At 37.9% G+C, this 17,622-nt stretch overlaps 1 protein-coding gene across 1 annotated transcript; it reads left to right on the top strand.

Annotated features, from left to right (window-relative positions):
* Positions 1-225: 225 nt before the first annotated feature.
* Positions 226-11,388, top strand: LOC307132673 (transmembrane protein 26; the record flags this gene model as incomplete). Its single annotated transcript, XM_079827140.1, has 3 exons — positions 226-419; positions 5,698-5,842; positions 9,719-11,388. 3 exons carry the CDS (start codon positions 226-228, stop codon positions 10,358-10,360), a joined length of 981 nt encoding a protein of 326 aa, XP_079683266.1. The 3' UTR covers positions 10,361-11,388.
* Positions 11,389-17,622: the final 6,234 nt, after the last annotated feature.

The raw sequence follows: 17,622 nt of genomic DNA, 5'->3' as shown, positions 1-17,622 counted from the left end.
TTTTAAAGGTTTACAATTCTGATTGATTCAATACGAAACTGTCAGATGTGTATTTTATTTATTTACTTACTCTTGATTTTATTCAAAATAATTCTAAATTGAATAATGCTTCTATAATTTTTTTTTTAGGTGCATGTGTAGTATTTTAAATATTCCAGTTATAGATGGAAAAAAAGAATCATATTGAAAAAATGATTTGTCCTTCAGTTCTGCATTGGTTGTACAATGTGCCGCGTTCTGAACATCTTATTGGCTCTTCTGAGTCGCTTCCTGTTTGCGGTGCATGGCGTCCTGACCGTGTGGCGTGTGGTGGAGGTGACAGGAGAGCCCTCCTATTGGCTGCTGCTGACGGGCGTGGCACTGCTTGGGGTCGAGATGGCAATCACAATCAAATACACACGAAATGCAGAATGGAAATGGTGAGGTTACTGTGTGCTAGTTCTATCATAGACATAATACAATGAATCACTGAAATTCTTGCAGATTGCATATTGCCGTAAAATAGAATTCTATCTGTTGCAACATTTTTCGATGTATTATTTTAAAAATGTAACTCTTATGAAACAGATGTTAGCTGTTTTTTCTTCTTCAGAAATACAGTACACTGCCATTCAAAACTTTGTGGTCGTTAAGATTTTTTTTATATTAAAGGGGGGTGAAACACTCAGTTTCAGTCAATCTCATGTCAATCTTGAGTACCTAGAGTAGTATTGTATCATAACTCCGAAAAGTCTTTAGTTTTATTATACTATAAAAGAAAGATACACTGTACCGAGTTTTTCCGAAAACAAAACGAGTGGCTGGAGGCGTATCGTGTGGGCGGAACTATAGATGACGAGCGCGCGTAGCTATTGCGTTGAGAGTCTGAAAGCTGTGACATCCTTTAATGTAGAGAAAAAAACGTTATCCTAATAAACCATTGAGATCAATCAGATTTAGCCATACATATATGATCCAGAATCAGATCTAGAGGCTGAAATTGAACAGGAGAAGCAGCAACGACGACTACAGGAGGACGTCTCTATGGTATGTACTGTAATAACCTATATATTGGCTTGGCGGCTTGTCATGCGCGAGTTTTACAACATTTGTGTGTGTCATGGTTTATGAGGACATAATTTGGTTTATCGACTGTATGCGATTTAAGCAGTAGCAAGCGGAACGGTTTTGCACGTCAGACTAGTGCGTGTTTATATAGAAAAACAATGGAATAGTAGCGATAGCTAACAACACAAAGACATTTGAAGCAGTTTTACTCACCGCCTGCTTCCAACACACGACCGCTCCATCTTTCACCATTAGACAAGCTAAAAAGTTGAACTGTACCTTTATAAACTATCGTCGCCGAAATTCAGGGAACGAACGTAAACACTTGCACAACTCTGTTGCTGCTCCGGAAAAACAAACTCCATCCACTGTCCCATTAACGCTGGGTTCTTTGGGAAGCTGTGCAGGGTTGTCTTGCCCTGACAACCAAAAACACACTTCTTTGGTGACATTGTTGATATTGTGAAGTCCTGTGACTGAAGCGCAGCCGATGACTTCCCTTAAGCGCTTGCTCTCTCGCTCTAGTCGCGCGCGTGCCCTTCCAGGAGAAGAGCCCGTACGGCCCGTACAAGGACATTCTGCCCTATCTGACGACAGATAGACCCATACTCAAAAAAAAACTTTCCGTAACTTATGAGAAACCGGAAGGAGTATTTTTGGCACAGAAATACACTATCAAACAATCCAACTTTAAAAAAAAAAAAAACTTTGTATGTTTAGAATGGGAAGCCAGCGTAAAAAGCTCAGGAAACAGCATTTAACCCCCCCTTTAACTGCCTGGGTTGCTTGGCGCTCTTTTTTTGATCGCCTTTTTTCGTATCATATATGTGAGTATTTATCATAAAATAGGTATCATTCAAAAGCTTACAAACTCAATTCATCCTGTGAAAACCATTTTGAAATTGGACGTTGCGTTACCATGGAAACAGCACTCTAAATTATTTTAGAGCAAAATCTTTTCTAATCTTGACAAAACACATATCGTCTCAAGGTTCCATATTTGGTGACTGTTTTGTGATAGAAAGGATATTTGGACAGAAATTTAGCAATTTGTTACAGGAAAATGCATTTTTTAAAAATCAATGGAATGTGGATGTGGAAGCGCCTAAACAAAATCTCATGGGAACTGGGTGATATCAACTTCAAATTTGGAAAACAATTTGGTTAGACATATGGCTTTGATTTTATAGTAATTGTAAAAAAAAAAATGAGTACAGTATTTTTAATTACAGTAAATTTAAACTTCCATAACTTTTTCAGATTTTCATCTTTTTAATAATCTGCAGAGTGTCTTCTTTAAAACAAAACTTAGGTCTATATTCCAAAGCATTCTTGAATTACAGCCATTTAAGTTTGGATTAAGTGCATTTTCAATTCTCAAAAAGGGGGGTGACAGTTAAGGGGTTAAAAGAAGTCTCTTATGGCTGTTTATTTTATCAAAAATACAGAAAATATACTGTGAAATATTATTACAATTTCAGCAGCCATTACTCCAGTCTTCAGTGTCACATGATCATTCAGAAATCATTCTAATATGCTGATTTGGTTTTTAAGAAGCATTTCTTATTATTATCAATATTAAAAACAGTCATGCTGCTTATTATTTTTAAGTCATGTTTTTTTTTCAGGATTCTTTGATGAAGAAAGTGGAAAAGAAATAGAATTTATGTGAAATAGAAATATTTTGTAAAATTATAAATGTCCTTACTGCCACTTTTGATTAATTTACTGCATCCTTGATGAATAAAAGTATGCATGAAAAAAAAAAAACTTTTGACCTGTAGTGCAGGGACGTCATTAGGCCTATTTTAGGGGGGCTGAAGCTACCCAAAAATGTTCCTAAGCCCCCCTAAATGATAATTAGAACAACAATAACAATTTGATTTATCAATAACTGTATCCTCATTCATATTTAGACGCAACAAATTATAAATATCCAGCTACAAAAAAATAGCCGAAAAGTCGGAAGTTGGACAGAAGTACGAGTTGTGCTATCAAGATGATGCACCGCGTCTCCTTGCATTGGTGTGAACTGTGGCAGGTTTCAGAGCGTTGCAGACCGGAGCGCTACTGCAAGTTACTGCCTGGACTCGAGGATTCATCTCCTCTCGTCGTTACCAAGGTTATAATCGTTAACGAAAATGAACGAAAAAACTAAAACTCGGTGGGTTGTCGTTAAAGGAACTGTATGTAAGAAATGTATTTCAATTAATCATAAAATGGCCCTGATATGTCACTAGACATTAAGAAATCATGTTAATTTCAAATACTTATATCACTGACAACAGTAGTCCGGCCAGGATATTGTCATTTTAAAAGTGAAGTTGCAGCCCTCAACTGATGTTGATGTTGACATGTTGTGTTTTGGCCTGAAGCGCCACCCTCCACCTATCTACCAATCACAAAGTCAGTAGTGTTTCGGCATCCGGGTTGCCAGCTCTGCTCTAGTTACCACAGCTGCAGCTACAAACTTTTTGGATAAAAAAATGTCTAAGGAGGGGGAGAGGGAATACACTGCTCTACAGTAATTTGAAAGTGATTGCAGTACCAGTTTTGGCCACAATCCTACATACAGTTCCTCTAACTGAAAAAAAACAAAAAAAAACAGAGGCATTACAAAAAAAAAAACGATATATCTAACCAAATCTGTAATGTGTGTTTGGCAAAACTAACTAAAATAAAATTATAGATTAAAATGTCCTTAGCTGTCGTCTTTATCAATGTCTTTCATAGAGCAAATAACGTTCAGCTGCATTTCCTTTCCCTGAGTCTCTCACTCACGCACGCCGCGCCCCACACACACACATACACACACACACACACACACACACACACACAGCCCATCCCCTCCGTGCGAGTGTTTGACGTTGAAACTAGCAAGTTCGCGAAAGGTTGGTATCTCGTGAACACCTTTACACAATCACACATTAAAAAGTGGTATAAAAATATTTTTAATTCAGGATATAATTTTGTCAGTGTTAATGTCGACCCGAGAAAGCGATTGCTACTTTAGAAAGTTAACTAGTCACAAGTTTGAGGTAAAATGCACTTGGGTTGTCGACGTCAAAACAATAAGCTGTGATTCAAATATTAAATAATGTTATGTCATTAGGCTATTGTAGGCTATAGGGTAAATTTAGTATAGGGTGTGAAAATTGTACAGCTGTGGCATTTGTATAGGTTTAGCTCAATTTAGGTTTAGCTGTATATTTGTATTTTAGCTCAAATGGGTTGAATACATGCGGTTCTGTGTAATTAAATAGCATTCTGTGGACAACTTATATAGAGAGGAATTAGATATTGTGTGCTATTACTTTATCATGTACATGAGCAGACAGATAGCATTTTCATTGTTTATAGTAACTCATCAGGAGCAAAGTCTGGCCTAAGTAAATTCCCCCATGCAGCTTTGATGTGTCTAAAAGCTAACATTACAGTAACTTTTCTTTAACAGAGTAGAAATGGATGAAGAGGATTTCTGTCACATTTTACTTGTTAACATCTTGGTTTCTTGACTGGTTGTTGACATAAGTGTAGCTCTAGATGTGAGTGCAAAGATTTTGCAAACGCAAATTACAAATACCCTGGGGGCTAAGCCCCCCCCCTGTCTTCCAATCCTAGTGACGTCCCTGCTGTAGTGTAACTACAAAAATCAAACATGTTGAATATTGACAGAAAGGCAGTCACTTTAGAATGATATAAACATATTTTTCAGGTCTCTGACCTCTGACTCTTTTGTGGAAGAAAGAAAATAATATTAGTTTGGAACAACATGTGGTTGAGTAAATAATGACAGAATTTTTCTTTATTTTGGTGAACTATCGTATTAAGGACTCTTTCACTGACTGTGTAGGACATGCTGTTTTTGGCAAAAAATAGCCTTGCCAATTGTCTTGACACTCTAAGAGAAAAAAAAATCTGTTAACTGTTAACTTTACCACATTCTGGTATAAAAAGACATAAGGGGTTAGAAGCAGGGTGCCATGATTAACGCTAACGAGAACGTGAGAAATTACATTCTCGTTTCTTCAAGCTCGGCACTTCAGTCTGTCTTGCGGGGACGGGTGATAATAATAACCCTTTCTCTCAACACAGTGACGGAGTAAAACAGCCTTTGCAACCTTTGCATTCACACAGAGCAGCACGTGGTCCCTTTCAGTCAGACTTTAAGAAAAGTATGTACAGTGAGATTGCTGTACTAGAAAAATGTATTAATGAGACTCTACCCTCCCACTGACATGGACGGAGGTCCTGCTGAGAACATCCTCCCTCCCTTTTCGTCTTTCTCATCTCCCCCTTCACTCTACCATGATCTCCATCTGAACCTTTCTAACTCTCTTTCTCTGCCGTACTACTTTTCTATGCATACTATCTCTCTCCTGCACACTACACTTTGAAGTCTCTGTGCTCTTTAGAGAGGCTTGCCTGTGTCAATAGGGATTTGCATAGCTAATGGGAATAATTTGCAGTCTGCGTTGGGCTGGTGTGCCTGCAGCACTGGGCTCTGTAGTGTGACCCATCTTTACCACCCAATCAGATGCATCTGACACACATAGAACTACTTAGTGGCTTTATAAGTAGAAAGTAAAAGTATAAGCAAATGTTAATGTATTCATCCACTAATGTGATGTTTCTTCCACTCTTCTGCAGGTTTTCACCTATGGTGTTTCTGTATCTGAGCACTGTGATTCCATCCGTCTGGTTCCTGGAACTGAACCTCCTACAGTCCAATCTGCCCATCAACTCGAGCACAAACTCTGACCCACAATTCTTCTCCCAGATCCCGCTAACAATGGTGGGTGGAAAGCAATCGTTAACAATAAAACTCAGAGTTCACCAGTAAAAATAAGTTCAGCTTTGAACAAAATCACTTAGAATCTCTCGCTCTCTCTCTGCTGTGTTGGATGTTTCAGTACTTATATTTCTGGGAAAGCCATAAACATAAAATGCTCGGAATGGAAATTGATTCATGCCTGGAAAGCAGACTGCTTTCTGTGAAATGTCTGTAAATCTGGGAGGAAAAAAAATTATGCTGAAGATTGATAGTTTAGGAGTGGTAGAGAGCTCAGTTTCACCTTTGACCTGTGTGAAGTGTAGAAAAATCACAAACCCACACACTAATAATCACACCACCACGGATCTGAACATGTTGGTTCCCTGTTACACTGACTCGTTATCAGACAGGGACTATAGGGGAAAAAGTCAGATACAGATTTTTAAATGTCTTCACTGCAACATCTGACTGAATATAGTATGAAGCACGTCCAGTAATTATAATCTTTTTAAGAAAGAAAAAAAATCTTTGCATAAAAAATTCATAAGAATGAAGTAAAAGTAAAAATCTTCCCCCGGTTTCACAGATAAGGTTTAACCCTAGTCCCAGACTAAACTGCATGTTTGAGCCATTGTTTTGTCTCAAAATGCACATCAGTAATGTTTTTTCGGTAACACTTTACAATAAGGTTCATTAGTTAACATGAATTAATAATGAACTGCACTTTAAAATTTACTACATTTACTAATGCATTATTCAAATCTTGTTAACATTAGTTAAAGGGTTACTTCAGCGATTTAGCATTAAGCTTTGTATCAGTAGAAACCCGGTAGTATATCCAAATTATCGTACTTTCCCCCCTCATATCCCCCTGAGACAAGAGAATTATGCATTTTATTTCTGGAAAAAATCCTCAGATGGCACAAATATCGTAATTTTGCGTCAATGGAGGATTTTTTGGTCAGAGGCTAGAGACTACAGCCTGTAGAAGGAGCTAGTTCCGCATGTTTTCAACCCGCCCATAGGGGTGGGATCTCGCTCACAGAATGTAAATGTGCACGGCCGCTCGGCTCGGTTTCAACTCTTCAATGAATTCCTATGAAAGTTAAGCTTCCATAGGCATGATCTGAAAATGCGCCGAGAATGACTGCCGCGCTTACCTCAGCTCTTCGCTCTCGTGATGAATGAAATCTGACTCCTGCTGTGTCTGTGCCGTGACTTTCGATCGGCTCACTCACACTTTATTGAATAGACACGTTCAGTTTTTAATTGTAGTGTCTGTTCTCTAACTGAACGAAATTATTTTATTACTATGAAAATCAAAACGACGGTGGGGCGGTTTCACGGTGGGTAAGTGATGACCAGTGGCCATGACTTTGGGAGTGGCCTGGTTGGGCAGCGAAGCAAGTGCATTCTGGGAGATGTTGTCTTTCATCCACATGAGACAAAAATAAATGTTCTGTCTTTTCTCAGTCTAAAAGGCACCAAATTCAAAAATACACTTCAAAAACTACATAAATGACCCAGTTTAAATACACATTCATCTTCCCAGCGTTGAAGTACCCCTTTATTGCACTGTGAATTAACATGAACAGCTGTATTTTTTAATTAACTAATGTTAACAAAGATTAACTAATGCTGAACCGAGGTGTTGTTCATGGTTAGTTAATGTTAACTAATGCATTAACTAATGTTAACTAATACAACCATATTGTAAAGTGTTACTGTTTTTTCTAAGGGACATTTAAATGCTTATGCTTATGCTCATTAAAGCTTCTTAAATGCCTAAATTGAACTAAGGCCTAATCCTGGCTTAATCTAAGCCCTGTTTGTGAAACCATACATTTTGTTTTAGAAATAAAGTGACAGGCTTTGATTGTCACACTTTGGTGTAGTTTCAAAGCACAAGACGGAGTAGAAATTCAAGGAAACTTGTATTTAAATCCAACAACAGAAGACTTGGGAATCGCAGGAGAAAACAGTGCTACACAACAGCTAAAACACGACTAATACCAGCACTAAGACTAAGGCCTGGGACACACAAGACAATTTTCAAATCTTAACCAATTTTAAATCTGTGGGAGACCACACACATAAGGGCAGTTTCAACCAATTTTTAGCATTGTAATCCTCCGAATGCACACACTAGAAGATTCGTCCAGACCGTGAGACCACACACACCTGTCGTTTGTAGTAATATAATGAAATCAAATGTGACCTGAGAAGAAAAACAAATGGAGGATGATCAACGTCGTCAGACGGTTCTCCTGGCGTGAGTTTTTATTTAACAAAGGAGAAAAAAAGATAATGGGTGATGTTCTTTCTCAATACTCCACTTTCGTGGCATGTTTGTGGCTGCCAAGTTTCAGCTATAGAAGCATGCAACATCCGGTTGGTGAAGCTTGCTCGCTCTCATTGGCTATCACAAGTATCACGTCAGAGGCAGCCCGATCAAGAGTCGGAAATATCAAATATGTTTGATATTTACAATTCGGGATCGTGCAGGCTCCGATGTGATCGGAAGCAGTAAAATAATAGTAACGACACCACACAATTGAGGATTTTTTGGACAAAAAGTTGCTTGCGTCAAGCCTAACAAACTTAGCAATGATAGTATTTTGGACCCCGGATCACAAGGGGGTGCAAATCGTGCTCAAAATCAAGCTTTAAATCTTCAAGTGTGTGTCCAGCCTAAGGAGAAAAAGAGACTAAATGAGGGTCCTGAACTCTAGTACTCTAATCAATATGTAACTATGGTGACAAACAGGTAGGGAACAGAAGAGAACAGAACAAATTACCTCAATTAAACTAAGGCTGCATCCAAAATCGCATACTCTCTTGAGTAGGTATACATATTTTGAATAAGTAATTACTTCACAACCTCTAATAAAGTATGTTCTATAAAGTATAAGTGTGTGGAATCCAGATAATACATACGACATGCTATCATTATCATTATATAAGCGATATAATGATAATGATAGCATGTCGTATGTATTATGCCATTCACAAATCCTCTCCCGTGGTCTCTTGGGATAGTAAAGTGTCCATCGTATGCACACTTCAGAATCTTGCCGGAAGAAGTAGGTCATCCTGGTACTTTTTGACGACTCTTTTATGAGTACTGTGAATTCGGACATACTTCTTTTGTCACATACTGTTTTTCTTTTCTAAAGAACAATCTTAAGAAAAAAGATAGTAGATGGATAATTGATAGAAACATAGTATTTGTTGGAAATACAAATATTCTTAGTTTCTTAAGTTGGAAATAAGCTGTAATAATAATAATAATATTAAGAATAAATTTTATGTGTCCTAAATACTACCGTTGCTAGGTTTGTTAGGCTCTGTCAAAGTAACTTACTAGAGCTCATGGTATTAAAATATAAATTATTGTTGTTTTTTTTACATCCCGGCTATAATGTGTTGCATATAATGCTGTTACACATTGATCCTGTTTTTAAAGGTTCAGACTTTACCTCCATATCCTCCTGGCAGCTTTTTTATCTGAATATTTTTACTATTGATGACTGTGATATTTTCTTTGTCTTGAGTTCAGGTGGGTGGATAGCTCACAGGATGTTTTGTAAGAATATGCTGCAAATATTAATCAGTGACTTTACTGAGAAGCTTTTTAGGGAAACTATATCATCTCAGTTGTCTTATTTCATTAAGTTAATCCTCCAATGGATCTTTTGTTCAGGCACTCCAATGAGTCAAAGCAATCGTTTTTTTCTTATAAACTGTTTGAACTTTTTTTAATCTGGTATTACAATAATATCTTAACAACATTTTTGATTCATCCATTCAAATTATCACAGTCTCGCTGTGTGCTCTCGGTGTCTGGTCTGTTACCATGGTGATTAGCCTATTTGTGTGTCTGTGTGTGTGAGACAGGGGTTGGCGGAACTTGATCCTGAGAACTGGGTGGAGGCTCTGGAGCAGACCATGTTGATCGTTTTGGTTCTGGGCCGCTGGCTGATGCCGAAAGGCGACATGTCACGTGACCAGCTATCTCAGCTCCTCATGGTTTACGTGGGGCTTGGAGCTGATATCCTGGACATCTTTGACACTTTTAAGGAGCCACAATTGAAGACCAAAAAGGCCGTGATCATTGTTGGACTAAGTTTGTTCTCCTGGGCCTTGATGCAGTTTCCTCTTGTTCTTACCCAGACAAGCCGCCCCAAGATCCAGGAGGAAGATCAGCCAGATCCAGAGGCCGCCCAGGATGGGCGAGCTGGCTGGACCGTTTCCTGCTGCTCTAGTGAAGTCTGGAGCCTTCTGCTAACGGTGGGTCTGCAGGATGGACCTTTCCTAATTTACCGTCTGTACCTCATGATACGTGAGAATGTTCTGAACCAGCTGATGATCTTCTTCACATGCAAGAACATCCTCATTGTTTTGCTGGAGGTCTACAGGATTTGTGTTGTCCACTTTGAGAAGAGCAATCCGGGGGGCGGAAGTCAGTCATGTGACCCATCTCATGGACACTCAGAATGGACTGATGGAGAGGCTATAGAACCCAGCTTTCAGGAATAAATTAGATTCACACATACTGAAAAAGACTAAGTTGAGTTCTCATCAATAATATAATAATAATCTATCTATCTATCTATCTATCTATCTATCTATCTATCTATCTATCTATCTATCTATCTATCTATCTATCTATCTATCTATCTATCTATCTATCTATCTATCTATCTATCTATCTATCTATCTATCTATCTATCTATCTATCGGTCTATCGGTCTCTCTGTCTGTCTGTCTGTCTGTCTGTCTGTCTGTCTGTAGATAATAGATAGACAGGTGATAGATAGATAGATAGATAGATAGATAGATAGATAGATAGATAGATAGATAGATAGATAGATAGACAGACGACAGACTATCTGTTTATCTTTGTCTGTCTGTCTATCTATCTATGGTTTGTCTATCTATCATTTGTCCGTCTATCTAACTGTAATGCTGTCTGTATAGACAGTTTTCAAACAAAAAGTGCCTTGTAAGGTTAAAAGTTTTGGAAGGTTAAACTTACTTAACATTCATCCTTATCCTTATCTTGATTCTGAGATTGCTTTAATCTGACAGCCAGCACGGCACCGTACAGCACAATTGGTACCGCTTGAGACCAGCAGATGGTAGTGTGAACAAACTCATTGTAAGGGCAGAGCTATGATGAAATTCGGAAATTGCTCTGGAGATCATGACGCCTCTTCAACTACCCTGACACACACCGTCTGTACACAGCAACCTGTGACATTTTAAATCTAAATCGGATCAATAGGTAACAAATCAGTTCCTGAGTGCTTCCTGATGTTTGTGAATGATCTGTCCACAGCTGTCTCATTATTCAAAGTTCAAGCCTTCCTTCTTGCTCAGAACTCTTGTATCTTTTTGGCTGTGACAGGTTTGATTGAAGTACAAAATAGCATGCTAAAAAATCAGTGAGATACACAGCTCCTGTCAATCATGGGATTTAAAGCAGTAAACATGACCTGGGCTTGTGGTTTATTAGAACAGCAGATAATTAGGATATCAGTCAGAATAAAAACACACATATCATGTATTGTCGTGATTATTGTTTGTTTTGACAGGCTTTCAGAGAGAGAGAGGGAGGGAGAGCGAGAGAAACCTGACAGACGTGAAGAGAGAAAGACTGAGGGAATCACCTCAAAGAGAGCTCTGTCATTAGTGCTGTTCTGTCACAAAATGTTTCATTCCTGTGACGGCTGACAGAGCTTGTGACAAAAGATCTAGACAAAAACAGGGCAACAGACTTTCTTTCCCCCCCGTCTCTCTGTGTCTGTCTTTCTCTTTTTTTAAAGGGATAGTTCACCCCAAAATGAAAATTCTGTCATCATTTACTCACCCTCAAGTTGTTCCAAACCTGTATGATTTTCTTTCTTCTGCTGAACACACACACACAAATATATTTTGAAGAATGTTGGTAACCAGAGAGTTGACTTTAGACATTGACTTCCATAGTATATTGACATTGACTTTCCTACTATAGAAGTCAATGGCTACTGGCAACTGTCTGGTTACCAACATTCTTCAAAATATATATTTTTTTGAGTGTTCAACAGAAGAAAGAAAAACAACTTGAGTAAATTATTCATTTTTGGGTGAACTATCCCTTTTAAGCCCCCTGACAACAATGTAACACAATAAAAGTGTCCTGCATCTTTTTCTGTCACCCCTCAGCTTCCCGGAGTACACATTCTCATTTTCAAAGTCCTCTCCCCAAAATCGAGTGCACTGTGGAGACTGTAATGTCCTGGATACATCGAGGATCAAGAATGAGGGAACGAGAAAGAAAAAGGTAAAGAAAGGAGAGTGAAGAGAAGATTGTTGGAAGAGAGAGATGAACTGCACGCTTTAATGAGATTTGAACTCGTGGGAGGAGACACGCAGTCAGCTGATCAAACGGTTAAACAACGACCTGCCCTAGATAGACAGAAGAGAAAAGGAAAGGAAAGCATGCTGTGGAAATGTTCAGTTCCAAAAGGGAAGAAAGTTATTTTTTGTTCAAAAGATTTGGAAAGGTTCAGAATGGAAATGAAAGGAAAGTGTGCAGGGCATGCCATTTTGGAAAGGTTCAAAAAAAAAAGAAAGGACATTTAAGAAGCAATACATTAATCATTTACACACCCTCTTAATTTTACATAGGGGTGAATTCAGGTTGATTGGGAGGACTGGGAAAAAGTGTCCGATTCAACCTGAATTCACTACCTTTATGACAGCGACGTCATTTCTTTTGCAGAATGCAAAATGTTTTAACTTTATTTCTTTGCACATTATGAAAATCAGTGGGATCCGAAAACAACATTGGACCCCATTAACTTCTTTTACCTTCTTTTGTGTGGTGCAGAAGAAAGATCTCATACAGGTTTGGAAAAACATGAATAAATGATGACAGTATTTTCATTTGGGGGTGAACTGTCACTTTAATAGAGAAATGTAACAACCCACAAACCCACAAAATACTTATGTGAATAGAAAATATTTTTTGTTCATATAAAATACACGTTCTCACATGTAAAAGCTATAAATGAGCAGGTGCATATCTGTAGAACACCTGACAAGAATTATAATGGCATTTTTTCCTCTGAATTCACACCACACATAGGATGTGAAAAAGCACCCTTGAAACTGCAACAGCAGGCTCACATTGTGCCGTCAATGTGAACTGTGCCTAAAAAATCCACTCACTGCCTCAACTCCATCTGTACTATAAGAGATTTGATCAGCCTCTTGTTACTGTCAGTCCTTTTTACCAAGATATAGAGTAATAGCACTTAACTTGAACTATTTTATGGCATATTTATGAATGATTGAAGCTGCATGTTTGCGACCGGGAGCACAAAGTACCAGAGTGGTGCAGTGTGACAGCTATACATTACAATCTATAAGTAATCTGGCAGTAAATTCCACTGTTTTGTAGTACATTGATAAAATACATTTATTTCTCTCATATAAAATCAAATTCAACTTTCTGCCTATTTTCTCCCTCGAGCTGATCGGAATCGTCTGCAGTCATCACACATGTATTTTGCATATTTTAAGTCCCATACATCATGAACTGTCCATCACTTTCCCTGGGGCTTTTTATCAGATGATTCACATATGATGGCATTAACTCTCTTTTTCCGCCCCCTCTGCTGCTCACCCACTGCACTACACTCACACGCTGCCACTGCCACTGCCATTGCTAAAAATTAGCAAATATTTTGGAAATTTACATTCACAAGAAAATGTACAAAACATATTTAATAGCCCAATGGCCTGTTTACGCAGAATGCATTTTTTTGCATTCCGCTGCTGTTTTTATGTAAAATGCTAGACCAGTTTTGGGGAAAACTGTTAAAGGGGTGATGAATTGAGAAATCAACTTTCCCTTGAGCCTTTGATATATAAAAGTTCATTGTGATATATGAATATCCTGTAAGTTTCGGAGCAAAAACTTCCTTGTTAGTCAGGGAAAAGCTTTTATTGACACCAGGCCCAGAAAACGCTCGATCTCAGAATATGTCGACACTTGACGTCATCGTATGCTGAAACGCCGCCTCAAAAGAAGAAGAAGTACGCCTGATTCTGTATTCGCGCTGCCGAGCAATAAACATGCCGAAGATAGCAAGATATTGCGCTGTGCCTGGTTGTGGAAGAACACAGTTGCTGCATAAGCTTCCTTCAGATTCTAATATTGGAAATGTGTGGTTGAACTTTTAATGAATATCCAGCTCATGTGGGGAAGACATTGCACGTATGTTCATTTAACCACAGATTCGTTTGTAAACAAGAGACTGGATTTGCAGACAGGATGAGATTACATGAATGAATGAATGAAGCAACACACTAATGTGAGTAAAATGTTTTTATATGTGATAGTATTGCATTGTTACAGATCAAATACAATGTTACATTGTGTACATGTCTAACTAAACATAACTTACCACTGTCACAGGGCTCGCAGAGTGTTTTTCAATGTGTTTTTCAGACGGGCTACCAATAAGTCATCTTAAATAGTGAAATAACATTCCTTTCTTGATGTGCGTTGTCCACTCTCTTAACTTGATATTTGAAGGAAAAATAAAACAGTTTTGATCCTGCAGTCTGCAACGTACTTGGCGCGCACGTACCTATATCCAACGATCGGGCAGGCCAAGTAATATAAAATAACATTCATATTAATTGCTGGTGGATGAGAGATAAACCATTGTTTGTTTGATAAAGACATTTTGCGAGCCCTGAGGGACGAATCATTCCAGTTGCCCCACACGCTTTCAAAACAATGCCTCACGCCTCACCTACTCATGGGAGAGCCGAAGCTCATTAAATAGGCAAAGCTCATCCAATCATAGCAGTGGGCGTTTACTTCTAAGTCTTCCGTGCGGCACGCCCATTAAAACCGAGTGTGTCTTGAGAGAGGCTTAAAACCAGGGCAGAAAATAGCCTATTACTTATTCATTATGATGTTTTTGTGTGTAAAAACCACGCAACCATCACAAGTAGACATCAGACAACAGTATAAAAATTTTTTTTTTAAAGGCCAGTTTTAAATTTTACTGTAACTGTAATCAGAGCCGCGAACCAAGGAGATGACTGACAGCTGAGATGACAGCTATTTTTGTTGGAAAAATAGAGAAAAACTGTAAAAAGAAATGTGCATTTAAATAGAAGAGAAAATCATAATTTTATTGATGCCATTTAGCAATGTTAAAGTTGGATATTTTGATTAATTGTGACAACACCATAACTTGTGTTATCCATACATTTATCAAGAAAAGATTTGTCAATGAAGTTCAGCAGCTGTAGTGGTTATTTTGATCTTCCTCCACTCTTTGAACAAAACAAACATTATTAACATTATATACTATTATTATATATATCGTTATTAACAAAACGAATGAGCAAATTACATGATACACCCGCATACCATGAATTTCCATCATTACCGGCATTACCATTTTTAATGAAAACTCAACTACAAAAAAATTGTAGGCCTACAATAAAAAAACCCTACATATATTAAACTTTTATTTAAAAAAAAAAAAACGGATGACACAAAATACTCACATTAATAAATAAAACATCTTTGGAAATTCCTCTTTAAAACGAATGCTCAGTTTGTGGTTCACTATTATTTGATTGAAAACAACAACAATAAAACAAAGACAAACTCTTACATTAAACAAATCAATATTTTTTATTAACAAAAGTTATCTTGCGCTTGCCTCCGCTATCGTCCTGTCAGTCATCTCCTTGCTTCGCGGCTCTGATTACAGTTATAGTAAAATTTAAAATCACCATCATCGCTACCCAGATGCCGATATGTATTAGGCCTACAGTATTTGCAATGACCATCCCTTGTCCAAAACCGAGCGTATTGTAAAGAAAAGTTATGACTGCTGCGTATAACACTTGTCTGAACATTGCATGGTCACTCGCTCTTCGCTGTCTTGCGCAGCTTCACCACACATATTTAGCCTACTCCACACAGCTAAATAAATCAGGCTGGGTGCAGATTAATATTTAATATTTCTGATATAACTTTTTCTGTGAAACGCGTTAAGTTGCACAGAAGAAAGCCCATGCCCTGTACAGTTTAAGAAGACTATTATTTTGTTACACAGAACTGGGGAAGGGCTGATGACGTCACATGCTCAGATTTGCTTGACCAATCAGCGGAAAGGGGCGTCTCATGACCGCCCACATGTGGAAAACGAATTTTGAAGTCATTTATCCGTTTTTTACCCGTGAAACGAAAAACGAAAAATCAAGCTGAAATCTCGTTTTTTCGTTTTTTTTTTAACAAAAAAACGAATAAAGGAGCCATTTTCTCATTTCTGCTTATTTCATTTCAAATAGGAAATCAAACGATCAAAACGTACACGGGCCGTTACTTTTTATGATCTGAGCCTGCTTGTTTATTTTTTAATAAATAAAAAAATCAACGCTCTGGGGTATTGTTTGTGAGAGGCGTTCTGTGTGAATGTGACGTCTCTTTTCCACTTTTTTTTTCCTTATATGTGGCCAGAAAACGATCATAAAAAACTTGTTCACAGTTACTGTTAGCTTTATTAAAGGTGCAGTATGTTATATTGACAGCTAGTGGTTGAAAGCGGTACTGCAGTCCAAATTCTAAATATTGGAGAAGGTTGTTTCTCCCGCCCCCTCCTCCACAGACTTGACCCTCACGCTGGTTGCCAGTTTGAGAACACGCAACAGGAATGGACAATGGAAGGCAATTGAGCCTTACACTGTAAGTTGATGAGTTGATTTATCTGCATTTTAATATGCCTCTGAACTCTGAACATAGAGCTTTTTACATGGAAGCTGAGGCTTTTTAGGTTGGGTAGAATTCAGAGGTGGACAAAGTACACAATTCCATTACTTGAGACTGGTCAAATATTACTCTGTTACAAGTAAAAGTTGTAAAAACCGATTTTTACTTAAGTAAAAGTACTTAATTATCAAAAGTAAATTTCCTTTTTTGTGTCAATGCATTATTTTATTATTGTTGTATTGTTGTATGAATGTACGCTATGCCATCATGGTGGATTAAGCCAGTGAGGGATGGTCGATCCAACGTGCTAGCATTCAACTACTTTGAAACTACTTTTGTTTAAAAGTTACAAAGCTCTGCTGTCACTTTTAGGCTGAATGCACAGATCCAATACACTGATACACATCTGATATTCTCCCAACTGTGTACGTTCACTTAAGACATAATCAACTGTGTTTACATGAATACTTGCCAAAAATTACATTTCGACATTATTTTGTGTATTGGTCTGTTCAAGTGCTACACGTCTGAAACTTTTAGGCAAATTACTCACATTTGTCTACTACAAATGGCAACAATTAAAATTTCTTCAACTATATCACAGACTTTGTGAGATGATGACAAATACAAGGTGGTCCTTTGTTACAACCTACCCCACTACTGTTTAGCTAGCTGTATTAGCATGGTGCTTTGAAATTAGCAGGAGGTTGATAGCCTACACCATTCTTTACTAGAGAAACTACAGTTTGACCTGATATAACTCATACAGCATTATCTACAAGGGTAGAAGTAGTAAAAAACGAATATCTTGTAGTTGTTTTTTTACTTTCTTACCTCAGAATTAGATTTTCTGCTGTAGCTTCAGGAGAGATAGCAACACAGACTGGAAGACCTCCATGTGGGATCGTAAAGGAAGCCAGAGAAAATGAAACTGTCACATAACTCCTATCTTATCCCTATTTTGTGGAATTGGTAGTGTTACAACTCTCCCCGTTTTACAATACCCGGTCTC

Source organism: Gobio gobio, assembly GCF_949357685.1.
Source record: "Gobio gobio genome assembly, chromosome: 10".
Lineage (NCBI taxonomy): Eukaryota > Metazoa > Chordata > Actinopteri > Cypriniformes > Gobionidae > Gobio > Gobio gobio.
This window is presented reverse-complemented; position numbering and strand designations above follow the sequence as displayed.